Genomic DNA, 21,082 nt, shown 5'->3' on the forward strand with positions numbered 1-21,082 from the left:
CAGAGGTTCTACTGTACTAGATGTAAAATTACTTTTTGTTATTGAATTCTCTTGTGAGCATTTAATGCTTCAATGTAGTATACGAAGCCTTTTGACCAATGATTACTCCCATAGAGGAGACCCTCTTATGACCTCGCCTTCATGACACAAGCTCTTTCTGTGCAGTAATTGCAGTTTAAATGCCACTCTCCCAACATGAAATAAAGCATTACGGCCTATCAGCTGGTAGTGCTGTTGATTCATAGGTCTCTATTTTAGGGAATCTGACATTTGTGAGGATGCGCTACTCATTTTGTTGAGTTTGTCAGTGCTGAAATATAAAGATCCGTGATAAAAGCAATGTTCAATGCATTTATTTAGGTGTGGATGTATATGGTAATACTTTGTTTTCACATTATTAAAAGCAGAATATAACACATTTTATTTGATAAGCGCTTTTCAAGATACGCAAAGTAACATAAGAACATCAAATAGCAAAATAAAGTAGGCATATATACACAGGTGATTGCTGAAAAAGAAGCACAACATTGACTGTAATTATATAATCTTGGATGTAATCCGTATCATATTTATCGTTTTTCTCTTTGTCATCAGCATCTGGAAACTTACCAACAAAGTGCTGAGCAGTACAACCAGGCAGCCACCAAAGCAGAGGCTAACATCAGGTAAAATGTGTGACTTTTACCTGACTTTTTCCGATCCCTCTTGCTCTGTTTATGCCGTATTACTCAGTTTCCTTTGAAAGACACATACTTTATATAGCTGGAAAATCAGAAATATATGCAAGTCATCCATGCCAGCAAACTTGTTCTTTTTAATAGTCGAGTCAGTGAGAGGCTGCAGTCTGCTGATGGAAAACACAAACAGCATGATTTCCCCAAAAGAACATGTTTCCCTGTAGGATAATGGAGCTCAAAGCTCACCTGCGCCAAAAAAAAAAAAAAAAAAAAATAGACGTTTTTCTTTCACTGCTGCACTGATTCCGAAATGGCACTCCCAGTTGTAGATTACACCCTATTGCCTTGTGTAGCCATTTTTGGAAAAAAAGAAGATGAAGATAATAATAAACTAATAACTAATACACATTTTTTTTTCTTGGTAATGCTCTTTCAATGCAAAGTATGAGAATGCCTGAGAAAATCTGTATTTTGCATTTGAGTAGCATTTTCAACGGTTCGTCCACTTAACCCCATGCCGGTTAACTCACAAAATTCAAGCCAGCCATTCGGTTGACATGATTACATTAGGCATGTCCTGTCCATTGTTGTTTATATATTCATAAAAAGGTTACAAGAGCAATTCACTGCAATTTTACTGGTAGTAAGAGCATTTTGTTACTACAGTCTTCAGCTTATTATTTTGCAATTCTCACACACAAACTGCAATCTTCACCACACATATGGGCACAATCTGTATGCAGGCAAATGTGTGTTTGTCATGTTCTGTCTACATTTGGGCAGCATTTCATTGTGCTGTGGTCACTGTCATTTCACACTACACTGACCATCCTGTAATTATTCTATTTACTCACTGCTGAAGAATGGGTGGGTTTTTAAAGCCTAAGCAGACCATAGTCTGTATGTAGCCGTAGCCATTTTCTTCTGGCATTGTGTTGGTCAACATTTCCAATTTTTTAGGATTTAATTTACCATCATTTTTTGTCTGCTGCTCCCTTTATTTGTCAATGGCTGGTTTGTGACTACTAACCAAATCAACGAGAGTTCCAAGCAGGCAAAGTCAATGCCGTATGGGCGAGCCATTGCAAATTCGTCACTGCCACCTCCTTGTAACATTTGATGAAATAAAAGGGGGAAAAATGCTACTCTATTCTTGCTTTGGATGCTGCACTCTTTTTTTTTTTTTTTTTTTTTTGCTGTCTCTTAGAAATTGTCTCGAGAAAGGCCAATAACTGTTTTTTTAAAAAAAAAAAAAAATTCCCCCAGGGAAAATACAATTTTTAGTTGTCAAGGAGACCAGGACAAAATATTAGGAGTGATATTCATTTGCTGCAAAATGGGAAAAAAAATATTGGCTTCAAAATAAAAAAGCCATTTCAAATGATTAACTTCATTTAAGTATCCCTAAAGATTTTTTTTTCTTTTATTTAGACAACAGAATGTTGTGTTTTAACATTGTAGCAGATTCAAGCAGCTCCCAGTGTGTTCAGTATATTTGACAAAGTTAACTGAAAACTTAAATGAATAAATATCGTAGCTTAGTTTGGCAGTAAATATTTCTTTTTCCAAAATAAAAAAAAAAAGTTTACATGTAACATTGTCTAGACAAAAAAAAGCAATAATAATGTTGCGATTTTGTACTAAACATGGTCAGGAACATAACATTAAGTACTTCAGAGAACACTTTAATGTCTGAAAATGAATGCACTATTTTTTTAAACGTACAAAAATGAGCACAAATCCGAGTGATAGTAATATACAAGAGTAAAAGCTGGGTCGGGGAGTCTTGTTTCAACTATAGCAATCATATCTGTTGCTACGGCATCCCACGCTTAAACCGACCCACAACTGCATCTTAGCTTACCTCAACATCTTAAAATTCGCAAATCCTCTTTGAAGTACTTGTTTTGACTTAAGTGACTTCTGTAATGACAGAACGTAAAGACAACCAATGTTTGAATGCCGTGTGTGAGGCTCAAAAATGAAGTACCCACTGGTAGCTCGCACTTAAAAGCACCATCATCTGGATTTATGGCAGCTTTATTTTGTGAATCTGAATCTTTTCTTGGATTATTTGGGTTGCACGGCTTAGAGGTGAGCACCACCCCAAAGCACTTCACCAATTTGCCCTAAAAAATAACATCAACACAACTACAGCACTTTACACACATTGTGCTGTATATACATACAATATATCCTTGACGCAAGATCTTTTTTCCAATTTGAAAAATCATGGGTCGTGTTTTTTTTTTTTTTTTTTTTCTAAAAGATGCTGAATTAAATTGAGAATTTTAATGTGAGTGGCACATATAATAGATATGAATTTAGGTGTGGTGAAAATTAGCAACACCAGTCAGGAATTTTAAAAGTTATTTGGAACAAAAGGACCTATTTATCATCTAATGTATGAAGTTTCTTTTATTGATGTACTTATCACAAAACCTGTACGAGCTATATAATCACAAAGTATAAAGACAACACAAGTTTACTCACATTTACTCCCACTCAGTTGGACTGACCTTTCAGCTTTAAGTGAGCTTGTCAATTCAAAAAGCGATTGTGGCCGACTGTTGCAGATTAGCATCAATCAAATTTGTCGAATATCTTCAAAAACATTTGTCATCAGTACTCTGCCTTTTAATTCTTAGTGACAAAAAGTACACAAGTTTGCAGTTCCAAAATGGCGGCGTAGCACCAGTCAATCTTAGCATTCTAAAAAGGATATTGTGTCCCGTCTGTCTGGGAACCAAAAATACTACCGCTTTCAAAATGCTCTTATGTATGTGTTGGTAATGTATCAGCTTGCAGTGGAGGAATGCAGATATTATTTGGAGGTGTAATTGGAGCGTGATTGGTGTGATGCTACTTTGCGATAATAGGTGCTAATGGACTTAACAATCCAATCTAACAATCTAATTATTCCCCAATTTTTAACAATGATTACAAGCCCTCATAATAAAATAGACTACATACAGTAGCATCTCATTCTTCTCAATCAAATTCATTTTGTATGTACTGTTCAAGTTATGGATTCTTAAAGTCCAACGTCAGAGCCCTGAAATAGAAATGGTTGACAATAAAAATGGCGAGTGATGATAAGTGATGCCAGATAGTCTTTCCGGCGTCAGCCACAATTTGAGTGAGTCGTCCAACCGCTGAAGTTCCGCTGATTGAAATGTTATCAGCAAATAGATGTCACACACAAACAGGCGGGCACATGTGCACCTTATCTTGTTCCTGAATGTCACCTGTTTTAATGAAACCCTCCTCTTATCCCGTTCCATCGCGCTTCCCTATAGTCCCTCAAAGTGAGTATGGTGGGGATCAATCAGCGAAGCTAACAGTGCAAATTGTCCTCCTACGTTCCTATCTCCTCGCCGCACTCCAACTGTCTGCATCTGTTCACAGTCCGTGACATCCATATTGTCGGTTTAAATGCTTTAAAGGTTAAGTTAGACTTTTCCCCCATCAGACATTTACACATAAAATGTTAAATTCAATATATATGGGAACAACAAACTTCATCAAGAAACTCAGTACTGCAATTCTGCTGAAAATCATAACAAAACTGAATGACAATAGTGGGAATTAGACATCTCTGACTGTGACAATTCAAGTTTATCAAACTCAATAACGTACAGTATTACCAAATAACAAAAGAAGAATGGGCTGAAAATCTGCTGCCATGCTGCAGTTTGAAGCCATTTTTTACATGCGGAGCAGCCCTCAGCAAAAGCACATCTCTAATCAATCTGGCTGCTCCTTCAGAATGTTTGCTGGCTTCAACATTTTAGAGCTGCCTCCAGAACATTTCCATTACCTGCTAAAATCCTGCATATGCAGTCAAACATAATAAGACTTGTTTGAGACCGACATTTTAGTAAGTGCATTACTTGGCAAGTGTCAGAGATATTACAGTAGGACTACCTAAAATTAGTCAATGGCAGCACCCTAATGTGCTGTGTCAGTCCCCAGATAGCTTTAGGGACCAAGCATTAGCGCCTGCTTTTATGATTTGTAATAACTGACATCTATTGTCGCAAATGTTATCCTTAAGACACCATCGTCTAACTTCCACCCGAAGCTTTGTACAATGAAAGATGCATGCACCCTAATTCCTTTTAATCTCACCCTCGCCCTGACATTTTTGATCCTCTCTGTTCTTCCCCTTCACTCAGCGTAATATTAAAAACTGAAGATATAAAGCCATGGCTTCTGCCTTAAAGGAGCGCAAATCCTTGTCATCTTACTTTAATAACCGTTCACACACAAACAGCACTAACTTAGACAAAGAAGGAATAATAAAATGTTACGCCTTAACAGTCTTTGCCTTTTCCTCTTATTGCTTTATTCCCCAATGCCACGCTTTGTGGCAACTTCGAATTTAAGCTCTCTTCACGTCAACCGCACTCCGCCAAGGTGAGACAAATAAGAATGGGGAAACTTTAATGATTTGAGCCTAATCTTCCCTCCCCAACTCTGTGCATATTTATGCAAAACATCACAGGCAAAAATTCCATTTGCATGTTGTTTTGCTTCTTTTTAGTGCAAAATTGTTGCTGTCAAACAAGCCCAAGTGGCTAATAGTTTCCTAATAGGAGCTCACCTTTAATTTCAGTCAAACGAGGCAGTTGGTGCAGATTAGCAAAGACAATTTTCTGCTTCAGATTCCATTATTAGAACACTCCTGCTATCTGAAAGTTCCTCTTCATGAATAGAGAAAAGAATTAGTTTTTTTTTTTTCATACTTGAGCTTGGATTATTACCTTGGGGCTATTGTTGCTGTTATCTTTTCCTCTTAGTGATTCATTCAGAATGCTGAACAACTGTCAGAATTTAAGTCAAACATCAAACCCTGGTGTAATTATATTCTTACTATATAAACTCTTTGAACGACTTTTTTCAGACAAATAAACACTTCATTTTTTGTATTAGAATATGCAACGTAATATCAAGGCTCATGGTGTGCCCGCCTATTAGTCAGCTGGGTGGTACTAGGCCTCAGAGCAGATCTTTGAAGGGACAATGTGTAAGATTTAGACATTTTTTATTAGAAAGGAATAAATTAAATCAATATAAATGTCAAAAACTTGCAAATAAATGTGTTCTCAATGACCAAGAGTACGTTTCAAATATAATTGTAGGTCTAGTTCACTAAATGATATTACATGAGGGGTGGCACTTCTCTCCCATCCAACTGTTAACCAGGCCTGACACTGCTTAGCTTCCAAGATTCTCAGTAGTAGTGTGGCTACCAGTCTCAGGTCTTGTAATATGGCCGTAAGTGCCCTTATTTCTTAAATACAAGGGTTTAAAGAAAGGTGACCACACCCATGCCAAAAATGACAACATTCGATAAGCCGTAGCTCCCTAGAGATTTAGTGTTAGGCCATCAATATCAACCGGTAAGTTAAAGTCAAACTGCTTTATAAAATCCCCTGGGTCATTTGGCAGGGAAGGACCCTAATAATTACTTCTGTGGGGAGAAAGAAAACACACACACACACACACACATATAATAATAATAATAATAATAAATAATATAATATATGTATATAATATATGTATATCTCCATCTCAGGGGAGTGGCCTGTCAACCAAAAATGACATCACAGTTGCCCAGGGCTCTAGTAGCGACCACAACTCACATTCACAACTCACCTCACTTGTGAATGGAAGAAACATAAACCTGGGCAGGATTTACCAATCCAAGACATACTGAGGAAAAACAAAAATGCCTGCAGCATTTGTTGGATTAGTGTGAATGCATTGTTTCTTTGCATTACATCATTTGACGTTCTAAAACCATACCATCTCACACGTCAGTGCTTCCATGAACGTTCCAACTGTTATTCAGATCAAGAAGCAGTCAGTACTCTATGACGTGTCATGTTTCGGAATATCATCATTATCAGAGATTTTCTTCAGAATATCGTCAAATGAACATTTCAAACTGAAGTTTTTTTCTTTCTTTTTTTTTGCCAATAACTCACAAGCATACAAATTTGCACCTGTTCATTGAAACACATTTTTTTACAACATAGCCCCTGAACATTACGTCCTTGCGGAATGACCTTGTGAGATGATGCAAAGAAGTGCAAAAAGTGTCTTTACTTCTGAGGCGCATGAAAGAAAGCAAGCAATGTAGTTGAGGTAAAGTGCAATATTTTCTATGGGCTATGCAAGCTGTAAGGTTTGTCATTTCATACGTCACTGTCACATTTCCCCCCCCTTCCTCCACCGCCCTCTCGCTCAGGTTGCATTCACTTCTCTTTTCATGAATATTCTCTCCTCCAATGATTAATTTAATCCTGTTTCTCTACCCTCCACTGCACACGCGCACACACCCGCAGACACACACAATCACTCAACGCAATACACATGCCACTGCAGAGCAATTTTTTTCCAGTTTTCTCTGTGTATACTTTATCTGGCGCTTAAGCCACACAGACATAATTCACAGACGCATGCTAACAAATTAATTGTGTGTATTTGTCAGTGAATGCAGGGAGACCTGTGCTCATTCATATGTGAAGGATGCATAATTCGGAAATTGCTTCGTGTGCTGCTGTGAGGGAAGCACTCCTTTACTTAGCCTGTCACTGTTTGTATGTGCGGATTCAGTATGTGCATAAATTAATATTGGTCAAAAGGAAGTAAACCTGTAATATAGGGCTGAACGATATGGCCAAAAAATGGGATCTCGATTTTCTTCATCCATTCTGCACAATTAGGATATTCATCGATTTTAAAGGAAGAAATAAAACCTAACAAACATTTATTTGAACTTATGATATATTTAAAAACAAAAATATTCTGTGGAAAATATTCACACTATAATAACCAACACTTGATTGAAAATCAGTTTTAACGTAAACCTAGCATTCAAAGCTTAATTGTGCATAACTTGCTTAGTCTTTTTTGTCATTTTAGCAGTAACAGCATATTATTTAGTTTATGATCAGTTTGACAACTAAGTAATTCATTTGAAATATTACTTTTTTAAGAGTCACAATCTTCCAGCAACTTACACTGAATTTTTTTCAAAATATTTGCAAGCGTTAGGCCAAATGACTGTAAAGACAACATATTTACTTTTTACTGCTAAAAATACATAATAATACTTACTGTAAATATGTTTTGTAAACCCCACATCCAGCATTCCGCCACTTTTGCAAAATCTTGATTTAAGAATTTTAAATGACACAATCAATATAATTTGTTTTATTATCCAGCTCTACTATCACGTTTGAAGGCATGCACCTCTGGTTCTAATTCAAATTAAATTATTTTTCTCAACATTGCAACTTGATATTTCAGAATAGTGTCATTTTAACCAAGCAGTGTACATCCATTTAATGTGATGCGCAACCTTTTCACTGCCAGGCCAGTAAAATCCATTTTTGACATCTATACCCATTCAATGCCTAAATATTTGTATATTTTTTCATATTGTGTTATCACATGTATTGAGTAATAAAATGTTTTTTCCTATATTGTCCACTTTATGAAAGCTCCAAGAATTTGTCACATAGACATCCTATGAACCCTTGTGACTCTAACTGCAAAATCACACATAGCAGCCATTTTCTCTTGGAATCACGTCTACATTCTCTTGATGCGCAGGCCCCGGCAGACTGCGTCAGTGTGCACGGAGCTGCAGGCCAAGGTGCTCCAGTGTTACAGAGAAAATCCTCAGCAAACCCTGCACTGCTCCAGTTTGGCCCAAGAGTACATGACCTGTGTCCAGCAAGCCAAGAAGGTAGGCAAGAGCCTCGTGCGTGGGTGTAGGGCTGTCAGAGAAGCATCGCAAAAGTTGCCATCCAACTCGAGTTTTGGTTTGACATGCTGTGTACCCTTTGTGGCTGACCTCCAATTAGATTAGCTTTAGGACCTGATTCCTGACCTTTTTTTGGGTTTCGTGCCCGTAAACCTTTTTGGCATACCATGAGTTTTATATATTTTTTTAATTTGAGCATTTAAAGGGGAAGTCAGGTCAAAAAATGTTCCTTACAATAAAGCTCTATACACCCCCACCAGTCTAAACATTCTAAAAATATGCTTGTTTAGTATGAATTAATCAGCAACATCCACCTGTTTTGAATCCACTTGGCGGCGGCCATTTTGCCACTCGCTGTCGACTGTGGGCTATGAATTAAGGAGCAAATGACACTTGTTAACTGTAAATGACATCACAGTTGCTCAGGGCTCAAGTAACAATCAATCATGGCTCGCTCGTTTTCTGAGTTTGGTCATGTGACATTCACATGCTGAGCCATGATGTCGTTACCTGAGCCCGAGTTCCTGTCATGTCATTTACAGTCAACAGCAAGTGTAATTTACTTCTTAATTCATACTCCACAATAGGGCTGCACAACTATTCAAATTTTAATCGCGATCACGAGATTGGCTGCCACAATTAATTAAGCTGGTCCTCTGCGATATTATCGTTTAAAAAGCCGGCTACCTTACATGTCAAATCAAACACTTTGTCACCCTACCACCAGGGGGCAATGTTTCCAACGTGCTTGCCTGACAAAAGCCTCTGCTTCTCTCAACCTAATATATCATTTACCAGTGTGAAATGTCGTTGAGTTTCTCACCTGATTCCTAATATTTACAGTGCTAGCTGTCAATTGAAGCCCATTTTGAAAAGTCCAATTGGCAAAAAAAAAATTTAATAAATTTGGTTTGAATCAACCAAAAATGAAATTTTGAAAGTTAATTGAATAAAATTTGCTCAAAAGTAAATCATGTGCTTTGTTTTAAGTAGGCTTAATTTTTTTCATTAGTTTGCACTCAGCAAGTAAGTTAACTATTTTGCTCTGGGTGTCAGGTTTTTGCCATGTCTTGGTTGAATTTGTTTTAATTATTATTTACTTTATTTTATATTATGATTATTTTTTGTGAGTATCGAGCCTTGAAGCCTTGTTTGTATACTGCTAATTTTAAAAAAAAAGTAAATAAATAGAAATGTTTGACTAAACATTATGAATAATTGTGATATCAATATGGACCAAAATAATCATGATTATTATTTTAGCCATAATCGTGCAGCCCTACTCCACAAACATAATATCCATCAGAAAGTTGTGTTTAAACTGGTGGGGCCACATGTTTACGTTATTCAATTTTTTTCCTTGTTTTACTTCCCCTTTAATCTCCACATACCGTGTACTTTTTAACTCAAGTTAAACTTAAACTAAATCACATGTTACCTTGAAAATGAGACTTTATACCATCAGGATTTTTTGGGGCTGATCACGATCGCCGATCAGCAAGTTTAAGTAAGTGTAATTGGACTTTTCTTTCACATCCGATTGTTAAGATACGCACCCTCGAGGAGAGCAGATGAGAACAGTCAGACCCGAGAGGAAAGTGTGTGGCACTGATGTGAGAACAGGAAGATAAAATCCTCTCAATATTTCAATCTGTTGATGTCCAAGAGTCTTTATCTGCACTTTGTTTCAAGGGGAATTGCTCATTTGACAGTTCATAAATCTCAAGCTGCTCATTGTGTTTGGATTTTTTTGATAGAAAGATTACCCCCTTATTAGTCTATTGAAATCAATTTTGTCCATTCGAACCTCCGGAGATGCATTCAGCTCCCTCTTGACACTTTCAGTATTAGTCTTCATACGCACAGCTTATCTCCAAAGTGCTTATTTCTGACCAATTTTTCCATCAAACAAACAATAACAATGACAAAGCCCAATGATATGGAGGAGATAAAAGGAACAAAGCAATAGTTGGGGAATGTGGCTGTTTAAATAGTCCACAAAATCACTCACGGTAAAAGCAATGTCTTTTCAAAGTGCTTCAAAGAATCCTTTTGCCACTCGAATAGTGTTTTGTGATAAAGCTTGCCATGAATGTTTATAAATACAGCTTTTTATTTGTGGAGGCGTGCTGGGATTTATTCAGATTGAGGTTTGATAAAGGGAAGTGCTTGTCTCTTGCTCCATTTCTACCAAGCATTACAATTCTTTTGAGTTTACAGTACAACATTTTTCTTTTTTCTGTACTCCAGTGACGCGAAAAAAGAAGGCAACACAATAACTTCCAACAAGCAATACAGAAAAATAGAGATGGGCGTTTTACAAATTTTTGCTGGTCCGACTTTCATCATTTTTCCTTTGTGTCTTCGTCAGTCCGCCATCTCGACCCAAACTCTTGATCGTTAATTTATCAGTCCATTCTTTGACATTTCCCATGGTTCCGTCATCACTTGGCCACTACTCGAAGTGGAAATTTTACTTTTTTTTTTCTCTGGCCCGCCATTTTGACGGCAATACGGGTGTCTCCCAATGACAGAGCGACAAACCGTCTGTCGGTCCTCGACGGACTGCCCACCTCTAACTGTGAGGGATGAATACAAACCCACATTCCGCCAATGCTTTTTTTTTTTTTTTTTTAAGGTTTCTTGTCAGTCATCGGCAAATTAGGCGTCATCAGTAACGTTCTGATGGACAGCCTGTTGTCCTGACGAATCGGCCACCTCGGCTTAAAATCCTTGGTAATTTTTATGCTTTTTTTTTTTATCTTACTCATTTTTCATGGTTATCCTTCGTGGTATCTTTACATAAAGTACGCGTGACTGGTGGTTTATCATTTAAGTTTGCTAAAAATTTCAAAAGGCCTGGAAGGTCATACTTTTGAAGCGCTTCATTCTTTCCATTTCAACCTTTCTATAAGGTTTATGAGGATAATCTATAAGATGATATCGCTGTTTTCAAGACTGACTCAGGCTAAGCTTTTCAACAGTTGGATTTTGAAGTTGACCTTTAGACTTGTGAAGAGTCCTCTATCCTGGGCTCAAACTTAAATGCAGTTTGATTGAAGATATAGCAGAGTAAATGTAAACTGTTCACAATTTCAAGGCTTCGTTAAATACAACCCTGCAAAATAGCCCCCCCCCCCCTTGCTATCAAGTATTCCTGCTGCTGTCACTGCTGATATATTTCTTTTCTCTCGCTTCCCATCCTCCACACATCCATCTAGACTTATTAAGACCTCTTCCACTGCCTGTCAATTCTCAGTTTGTCAAATTAGTCAGTGCATTACTTCTGCCGGCCATGGAGCTCTGTCATGTCTTTGCAAGGTTTGCTTAACTTGACAGGTGCTCCACACACACACTCACATGTGCGCGCGTACACACACACACTATATATGTATACTGTATATATATATATATATATATATATATATATATATATATATATATATATATATATATATATATATAATGTGTATATATAGTCCACTGGAAAATTGGTCCTCATTTTTAACTACAAAGAGCCAATAAGTCGGCACTTGGACGAAAGTGCAGTTGAAAGTGCAAATGTGCTAAAACGGATGCATACTATATCATTTTAAGCCTTGTAAATGACATGATATTACTTATTTCTCACATGAATTAATATTATTCAAACACAGATATGCAGAGAAAATTGGTCTGGTTTTGGAAAGCGTTGAAAGAAGGCACAAGGGAGCTGAAATTTCACCCAGATGGTGACCACGTGTCAAAGTTCAAAATAGCACAACCACATAGTTATCACACTACCTGGAGTGTGCCATCCATTTAAGAGTGATGTGGGTGAAAATGACCCAAAACTGATCAAAATACTACACAATTTAATTTCTCATCAAGTCATGTTTCTGGAAAGCAGTCCTTAGTATAAGACAACAAGTTGAAAAGATTTTCCTACCCTCATCTATTCTCTTTCAACATCGAACAAAAGCCCCCATTGTCAAAGTCACATTGAAGATCAAATGTTTCTCAGACCACCACTTACTGAAAGTGTCATCACCCTCCTCCACAACACTCATCAAGGCTCCTCTGCCAACCATTTGCAGGATGCAAATGCTATTGCCGCACCTTTTTAAAATCATCCACAGGGGCCCACAGCATCTGAGAGACACTTGCCTTTTTATTCCACACACTTAACCCACTTAAACCCATCAGTCTCCTGGAGGAAGCATTTGTCCACCCTGGTGTGTTAGTGTGGGCTGGCCTCGGAGATGCTCGTCTAAGTGCCACTCTGGTTTTGCAGTGATTATGGAATTGTGGCAACAAGTGAGTTGAACAATTTCTACATTCATATATGATAACCCTAAAGGCAATCAAAAGCTTACATATACTGTATAACAGGGGTCCCCAACCTTTTTATCACCACGGACCGGTCAACACTTTAGATTATATTATAAAGTCAACTCCATAACACAACTCAATAATAGACCATCTAGATGTTTTTCACATGCAGTAAGGTCCTTGTACTGTAATTGTCCAGATTGTATCGACGTGAGCTAACTGTGGGTTTATGACATAAAAATAATCCAAAATATCATTCTAATATTTAAAAAATATGATATGAGCATGCAAATACATGTACGCATAAAGTTGGATAACAATCAAAGACATTTTTTTTCATGTTATTTTACTGTTCACTGTGGATCTTAAATGGAGGTATGAGTAACACAGGGGCTACCTGAACCCACTTGAGGGCGTATGTGAGATTTTTAACAGAATTTCTGCAGGTATGGGCATTTATTTTTTTATTTTTTTTAATGCCATGACCGCATCAGTTCATTTGTCTTTTCAAAATAAGACCAAATTAATTGGAACATGAAACAAAGTATTTATAAAAGGTGTCATAATGTCTTTTATTTGTTGTTTTTTTTTTTTTTGCTAACAAGCCAGAAATAAAACAGATGGTGTTACTTCCTGAGTGAAACACATCTGGAGAAACCATTTCATCATGCCATTTCTGACATTGTGACTAGACTAGTACTATTACTACTATTCACTGTAAAGGTTTCCACTATAGTGATGAGTGTTATTAAATTTCCTGTTGCATGACTGTGCTTACGGTCACACTTGGAAGTAGAAAATTGACGCAGGCAAGCATGTGTGAATATCAATATTTAGTCGTCTCTATCTCTCTGTATTCCATCCCACCACTCTGTCATCCATCATCACCAAGGCGACCATCTTGTGAAGGCACAGACCACATCAAGATTAGCTGTTTTCTGCTCCACGCAACCCCCATCCTCCACAGTATTGGCCGAAAGCCATATCATAGAGCCAGCTGAACCTGTCGCCTTTGCCGCTGCTCTCCACTTCCTTGTATCGTGTGATCAATTTCCCCCTGCCACATTTCAGCTGCCGTGCGCTTTTCTTCATTTCATGCCGGACACGCTTTATTGGAGGAATGTGACTCAGCGGGTGGACTTGTTCATTTACTCATACCGGCAGATCGAATTACTGATTATTATGTTCGCTATCATTAACATAGTACTTGCTCGAGCATGCGTGCACGTGGCTTCAAGTTTTTCTTTTTGTGTGTGCGCGTGCAAAAATGAAAATCCATGAGGTAATTAGCTCTGGAAAAAAAAAAACACTTTCAAGGGTGATGGCATGATCTAAGGGGGAGATATTTGCTGAAGAAAAAGCAAATGGTTTGAAGAGAATATCATTAAACCACCACTCGTTTCCTACACAGTCATGAACTCTTGACACTTTAGGTATCCTTGACTGAATATGAGCATTCTCATTCTAAAATTCAATGTGACAAAATATGAAAATATAAATTCGGATATTGTTGCGCATGCTCTGTGACTGATTGGTGATAAGTACTGGATGTACCCTGCTGCTGGCTCCAAGTCAGTTGGGATAGACTCCAGCTCTCTTCCAACCATAATTATGGCAAGTGATATAGAAAATGGATAGATGGGTGCTGTAAGAGAAAACTCATAGTGGCAAAATTACACGTCAACTCGGGTAATAATTTAGAAAAACAGTCTTCATTGATCAACAACCTACCGTTTCCCAGTTCGGTCCCGCAACTTAATCATAAAACTTGAAATGTTTTATGATTAATAGCAATGTTGTACTTGTACTGTTTTGGACAGTACAAAAAAAGAATGATAAATATGAAGTTATTTTAAAGTTGTTTTAAAGCATGATTTTCATTGCTTTGGCCCACTTGCGAATATACTTTCCTTTATGCGGCCCGCAAGCTAAAACAAGTTTGACACCCCTGATTTAGAGTGTCCAATACACCTGCTATTTACCTATATTTACAATTATTCCAACAATATGTTTTTGGAGTGTGGGAGTGGCCGGGAATGTGGCCGAGTGCCTGGAGAGACCCCACATTTTTTTTTTTAAACGATATTCTGTTGACCCCTGAAATTTGAATGTACAATAATTGGCACATGGTCCTGTGCTTGTAAAAAGTTGGCAAATTGACTAACTACATGGCCTGACAGGTAGTCTAATCAGTGGCCTTGTGTATGTGTTTTGTTTAAAAAAAAAAAAAAAACATAGCTGCATTATCGTGTCTGTCTGACAGTGTTTGCCTGGCAACTGTCTCCTGGCCTCCAAAGAGGAAGGCAAGCTGAGTGCCGTTTGCGCTGAGCAGAGAAGACAGTTATTGATTTTCAAGTTGTCTATTATTTTTGTTTTTCACTAAGAAAGGGCCGAGCGAGTATTCTTCATTTTTTTATTTTTTTTTTCATCACGTACGTCAGTGTCAGTGTTTCTTTATATCATGCCAGATGTGCGTTCAGGTGTGTTAGCGCCGATGCTGTTGCTTATTAGTTGACGACTACGAAAGTGTGAACACAACCTATCCGTGGATCCTGTTGCTTTGACACCACTATCGTTTGAATTAGATTTCCAGTCAACCGCCGTAACACTTTTCCAACACCTCACGCTGCTCACTAATTGGATAGAAACTAGCAGGGGGAAGAAATGCCTCTTTGCTGTGTGTATTTTGTGTGTGGGCGGGTGAGAAAAAAGTCTTCTGTTTAAATCTAACGTCAACAAACTTTTTGATATCACAGAGTAATATCAAAGTGAAGTTGCACGTTTGAACTTTTTACTTCAAACTCAAATACATCAAAAACTGATGACAATCGTGGAAATATGTTTAATACTGATTAGTGATTCACGTCATGCTATGACGGTGAAGTTTGTGACCCCAAACCTCCAAGCTTCATAACAACCTAAACTTTTTTACACAATAAAAATAAAACACGTAATCCCTGTTTTTAGACCCCTAGTTAACTAGCGTTCTATTGCGTCTAACTTTGGCTCATTACCGTGTCGTTAGTTCTTTGCATGACCTTAAACTAAACTTAAGTAAACTTACACGCTCAAAATGATCCAAAAATAATTATTGTTATTCCCGTGGACGTGTAAATGATGCCTATATCACTGGAAATGTAAAATAAAAACATACTAATTGACCTAAACTAAGTTCTCTGCATGCAGCACCAATGCACCAGCACCATCTCAAGGTAATCAAATGAAGTGCATTCATATTATCAATTGCTACAAATAATATTATGAATTTAAAAAAGTTTAGGAGTGTTTTTTTGTGCTGGGAACGGATAAGGGTATTTTCCAGTAAAAAGCGGCTCTACTTCTGGAACAAATTAATTTTGTAAGTAGATGTACCAATATACAGTTGATCTATAAAGCTATAAAACCTCATGCCAAGTTGTTCTGCTGCCTTTTTTTCAAGCACCTGACCATTATTTACAAATCATGCATAAAATGAATGTTAAGTTGAATGAACGCGCCCTTTAAATGGTTTAAACTAAACTTTATTTTTCATGATAGACTTACTACGGTTTTGTTCAAGTGTGTCAGTGTGTGTACATGGCATTGCAGAGGAGTCTTAAATCTAGGGCACACCTTGAGCTAAAATATTTGGCTGCCCTCCCTGCCCGAGGTGTGGTGCATAAAAAGCTTCTCCTGTCATTAAATTATCCAAGTGTGGATGGCGATGGGCCAAATGTGGTCTGGAGGATTCATATTGAGCTGTGTGTACTATGTGAGGTGCTTGGGGTCAGTTTGAAATTTCTGGAACGACTTCATGCACTATGCATGAGGCATAATGTCTCATCTAATTGTTGAATATTCGGGTGACAATAGCGACACGTACGCCCCCCCCCCCCCCCCACCCAAATAAAAACAACAAAAAAACTGACTTCACACAGAAGGTGTCTTTGCTAGCACGTATGCAAACAAAATCACAATGCTCCTTTTATGTTTCCAAACATGAGCGGAACAGTCAAGCTAAGTCCCCTTGTCACATTTGCCGCTCATCTCCAATTCAGCGGCACAGTCTGCGATGCCCTCGGATGTACTTGGCAAGTAAGCAGCTAACCTGCCCGCCAGCATATCTGCTTGCCAGAAGAGCATCGAGGTAGTTTGCATGCCAACTTGCCTCCCCAGCAGCCACAAGCTAATGCTTCACTAACCTTGTCACCCTGTGTCTCTTTCTGCGCTTGTGTGTTTGCATGTGTATTGACACAGGCGGTGTCTAGTCGCACCCTGCAGGGACTGGCTCAGCTCTGATCAGTTCCTTCTCTGCACCAACTAGCACAATTCTTAATGGTTACATCTCCTTTTTCCAGCTACGGCGGAGCTTCTAAGGGTGAAGGCAAGCCGTCTCGGAACATTTCTCGCATTCTCTTTTGGAGTCTAGCTGCCGCCGTTATAAAACCTTTATTAAATGCAAGAAGCGCTAAAATTTGGATCACAATGGACTGCTTTGCCTTGCCTTGACTTTAAAGACCTGCTCAGTGCAGTGTGAAAAGGGCTTATCAGTGGTGCAGCACAAAATAATCCTGCAAACAAATCACATTTTAATATCCTTTCTAAAATAAACTAATTTTCCAAGGGTGTCAACATAATTTGTTAATTGTGAATAGTCAAATTAATTACACTCACAGTTAAAGTAATATGTAGTATTTAGACCGGTAGTCATTTTGAAAACCCACACCGAATTTCAATAAGGTGTACCGTACCGAGTACAAGTTGACCTCGCTTATGTATAGACCCCCCTTTTTTACTTAAACTTGGGTGAATTTTATAAAACACGATTTTAAGTCTACCCTTGACTTTAGTAAAGTGTACCCGCTGTATCTATTCCCCGCCATACGACGATTTCGCCTTACGATCCCAACCCTGGAACGGATTACAGCGGGGGTCCACTGTAATTATCATCATGGCTGTCCAGTTATAGCACATGACGATATTACGGTACTGTCAGACGCATTTCTTCATTGTATAATGAATAACATAATGTTGCACTTAAGGAGGGAGGGGGTGGGGCAGAAATGAGACACGCACGAAGCATTGTACACGTCATCATCACTATTTGACATGCCAAATAGCTCCTTCGCACACCACAAGTTTCACGACGATGCACGAAGATCGATATATATTTTACGTATACAATTATTCTCCATATTCTGTTCTTTTCGTGTCATAATATATCCATATGGTTACACTCCTCCTAAGTGCTGCAATTTTAGGGTAGAGCTTTTAGCCAATTAGAATGCAGCAACGTGTGTCGCAAGGTAGACTTCATGTCTTACCTGAGCTAGGAGGCGCCCGGGCATTCGCTAGAACAAGTAGAAGGCTTTTGTGCAGTGCGCAGTGACATATTGTGCGCGGGCCCATATTTTTGTTGGACATCTGCAATAGCCACTGTCATACTAAGATCGGCGTCCAGAGGCCGAACGTGACGAAACTGAACGCTCACTGCAGGAAGGCGGTGCTATATTGAACCACTATGTTTAACGCTGGAAGTTAAATAAAGTCATTTAAAAAGAAAAAAAAAAGGGAAAAAAAACCACATTGCTCAACCAGCTAGCGTTACCGTACATCGAAGCCAGACCCGTGGACATTTTTTTTTTTTTTTTTTAAACCCACAATTGCTGAAGAAGAGCAAAATGGAAATTGGGCCGATGCAATTTATTATTGGAAACAAAACGCGAAGACAAACTCTACAAGCAAGTCATGAAAGTCTTTCTGAGGAAAATAAGAAGAATGGATTGTGTACTGAAATAACTTGGGGACAGCCGTTTTGGGTGAGTTCATATGTTTTTATCATTTTATGTCATTCATACTCAATTGTCATGTTTGGTTGTTGTGAGTTTGTGGGGTTTTATTCATGTTTCTGTTCCACTCGGGTCTGCCTTTATTCGTGTTAGTTTAATTTGGTCCACCTGTCTGGTGATACTTTGTCTAGTTTTACTTCCGGTTTGGTCCTGCCTCAGTTCCTTGCTTAAAACAACCTTTTTTGAGCCACATATTTCTCAGTTTTCCTGCATTTTTGGGGTCCCCTTCCTTCCTTCTTTCAACTCACCATGCCCAGGCGTGACACTTATATTCAATTGCCATTTGTAATCTAGCGTACAATCTTGTTAAAGTTTGCCTGCACTTGGTGGACTTCATGAAACTTCATGGACAAATAACTTGAAATTATTGTTACTTTATTCTATGTTTTGGCACGCAGAATGATAAATTCATTGCTGATGCGGGTTTATTGATGTTTAAATGCTCCGAAAAATAGCCCGCGTAGCCCAGTAATGTGTAAGTGTGCGCAGGAGGATTCAAATCACAGAAGCCCTAAGTGTGAAATGCACGGACTGCCACTGATATATATATCAGGGATGTGAGTGGCGGTCCGAGACTTTCACATGTACCCCTTCAGTGATGTCTATTTTCTGGAGCATTTAAACTTCAATAAACCTGCATCAGCAACTAAAACTTGTCTCATTAAAATTTAAAACGTGCCTCATTATACGTGATGTCGTCAAAACTTAAAACAATTCATAATAATTTATAATAAATAATATTTTATTTCTTTACTATTAATTGAATATGAATGAAATGAAATAACGCAAACATATTAAAAATGAAACAATAAATAAAGAAAAGGCTTGCACTCACCAGAACGGCGGTCACAATTGAGCAGTCTTTTCAATATCCCCTAATTTTTCTTTATGGAGGTATGTGTGTATGTATGTATGTATGTATGTATATATATATATATATATCAGTGGATCAAAATTAAAACATGAGAGTACACTTCACAGGTTCAGTCGGGTTCTGCAGTGGTTGCCCCTGTTGGTCTTCTTCATGAGTAGGCCATCAAATCAATGTGTAGCCATGGATGAACTGTTCAAATAAACAAGTTCAGATTGCCAGAAGCTCTTGACTTTATGGTCGATTTGGTCGACAGCTGAAAAGCATACTGTAGGCTTTCTTTTCCAGTTTATTTGAACGCCCCTGTCCCAGGACTTGTTTTACAGACTACATTTTGCACTTGACTAGGTACTGTGGTTCTTATGCTGTAGTCATGGAAAGTTTTGAAACAAGCCACTCTAATTCTTGTGCTCCTCCATCTTTGTCTTGCAGAGCTCACTGACCAATCACAGTTGAGAAGCCCCAAGCAAGAAAGCATGAAGAACAGAAGTGAAGAAGAGGGAGCATGTCAAATCCATCCAATTCTTGCCTCCCTCTGTGCTGTCTGTTCGCCATCCATCCATTTATTTATTTAGCCGCCACCGCTGAAGAGCCTCCCTCTTTCCTCTTCGCCACTCACCGTCCTCCTGTGTTTTTTTTTTTGTTTTTTTTTTTGTGTATCATCTTGATTTGTCTCTCAGGAGTGTATGATGCCTTGATTTATTGTCAAGTTGCACAGGCACACTTCTGCCTTCTTACAAATAAATCCAGGTGATCCGGTGGTGATGAGACTACAAGTTGTGCGTCTTTGTGTTGCGTGCGAACGTGTGCGATGGCTGTCTCGTCACAGCATGCTAATAATGACTGGAAATGGGGTTGTATGCAGCCCTCTTACAAGGCCCACAGGCTTGATTGTGTGCCGTGCTTGTGATTTCATTAAGGGAGAGAAGCAAAGGAAATGAGGTATAAATGAAGTGGAGGAAAGATGAATAGTGAAGTGAGCATGTATTAATGTGCTTGTGTGTGCGTGTACGTCTTTATGTTAATCATGTCTTTCAGCTATAGTCAACCTCTGTACATATATGTGGTCATGCCATGGTGTGTTTCCACGAATGCACGTGAGAAAAACAGCGGACAGGCCACATACTGTCCCTGCTGCTGTTGCCATGGATACTGTTGGTTTGCTCAAGCAGCAAGGTGTACAGGAACCTTCCAGATAACCCCCGAGGTCAGCGCGCAGAGGTACAACCCACAGCATCACTGATACTTGCACTTAACCCTGTGTGTGCCGTGTGTGTGCGTTTCTGTTGCTGTGATTTTGTCTCCGTAAAAGATGCATTTCCATTAACAGAAACGAATGATAATAAGACTCTCCTGAATTTACTTGGCATGAAGCCAATATTATATTATATTGTGACTACCATGTGTCCCCCTAAAGAAATTATGCATTCGCTACTGCCAACACAAGTTTAAACTGCTTGAAGATGTCCTAAGAGTGTCTTAAGAGCATTTTACGAAGATTTGCAATCTTGAAACAAGACAGTTTCAGAACATCTGAGACCGAGGATGTCTTAAGAACCATTGCGACCTTCGACGAGACTTGACGAGATCAGAAGATCATTGCTGAAACTCGCCA

The 21,082-nt window shown here is 38.5% G+C and overlaps 1 protein-coding gene across 2 annotated transcripts in view; it reads left to right on the forward strand.

Annotated features, from left to right (window-relative positions):
• Positions 1-20,237, forward strand: part of chchd6b (coiled-coil-helix-coiled-coil-helix domain containing 6b) — a 39,597-nt gene extending 19,360 nt beyond the window's left edge. For both annotated transcript variants that reach the window (XM_088424313.1, XM_088424314.1), the window contains 3 exons: positions 595-665; positions 8,304-8,439; positions 19,900-20,237. In XM_088424313.1, the coding sequence (XP_088280439.1) occupies positions 595-665; positions 8,304-8,439; positions 19,900-19,923 (231 nt within the window). In that variant the 3' untranslated portion in view covers positions 19,924-20,237. The remainder of the gene's footprint in view (positions 1-594; positions 666-8,303; positions 8,440-19,899) is intronic.
• Positions 20,238-21,082: the final 845 nt, after the last annotated feature.

Source organism: Hippichthys cyanospilos, chromosome 9 (genome assembly GCF_059441005.1).
Source record: "Hippichthys cyanospilos isolate Australia breed blue-spotted pipefish chromosome 9, RoL_Hcya_1.0, whole genome shotgun sequence".
Lineage (NCBI taxonomy): Eukaryota > Metazoa > Chordata > Actinopteri > Syngnathiformes > Syngnathidae > Hippichthys > Hippichthys cyanospilos.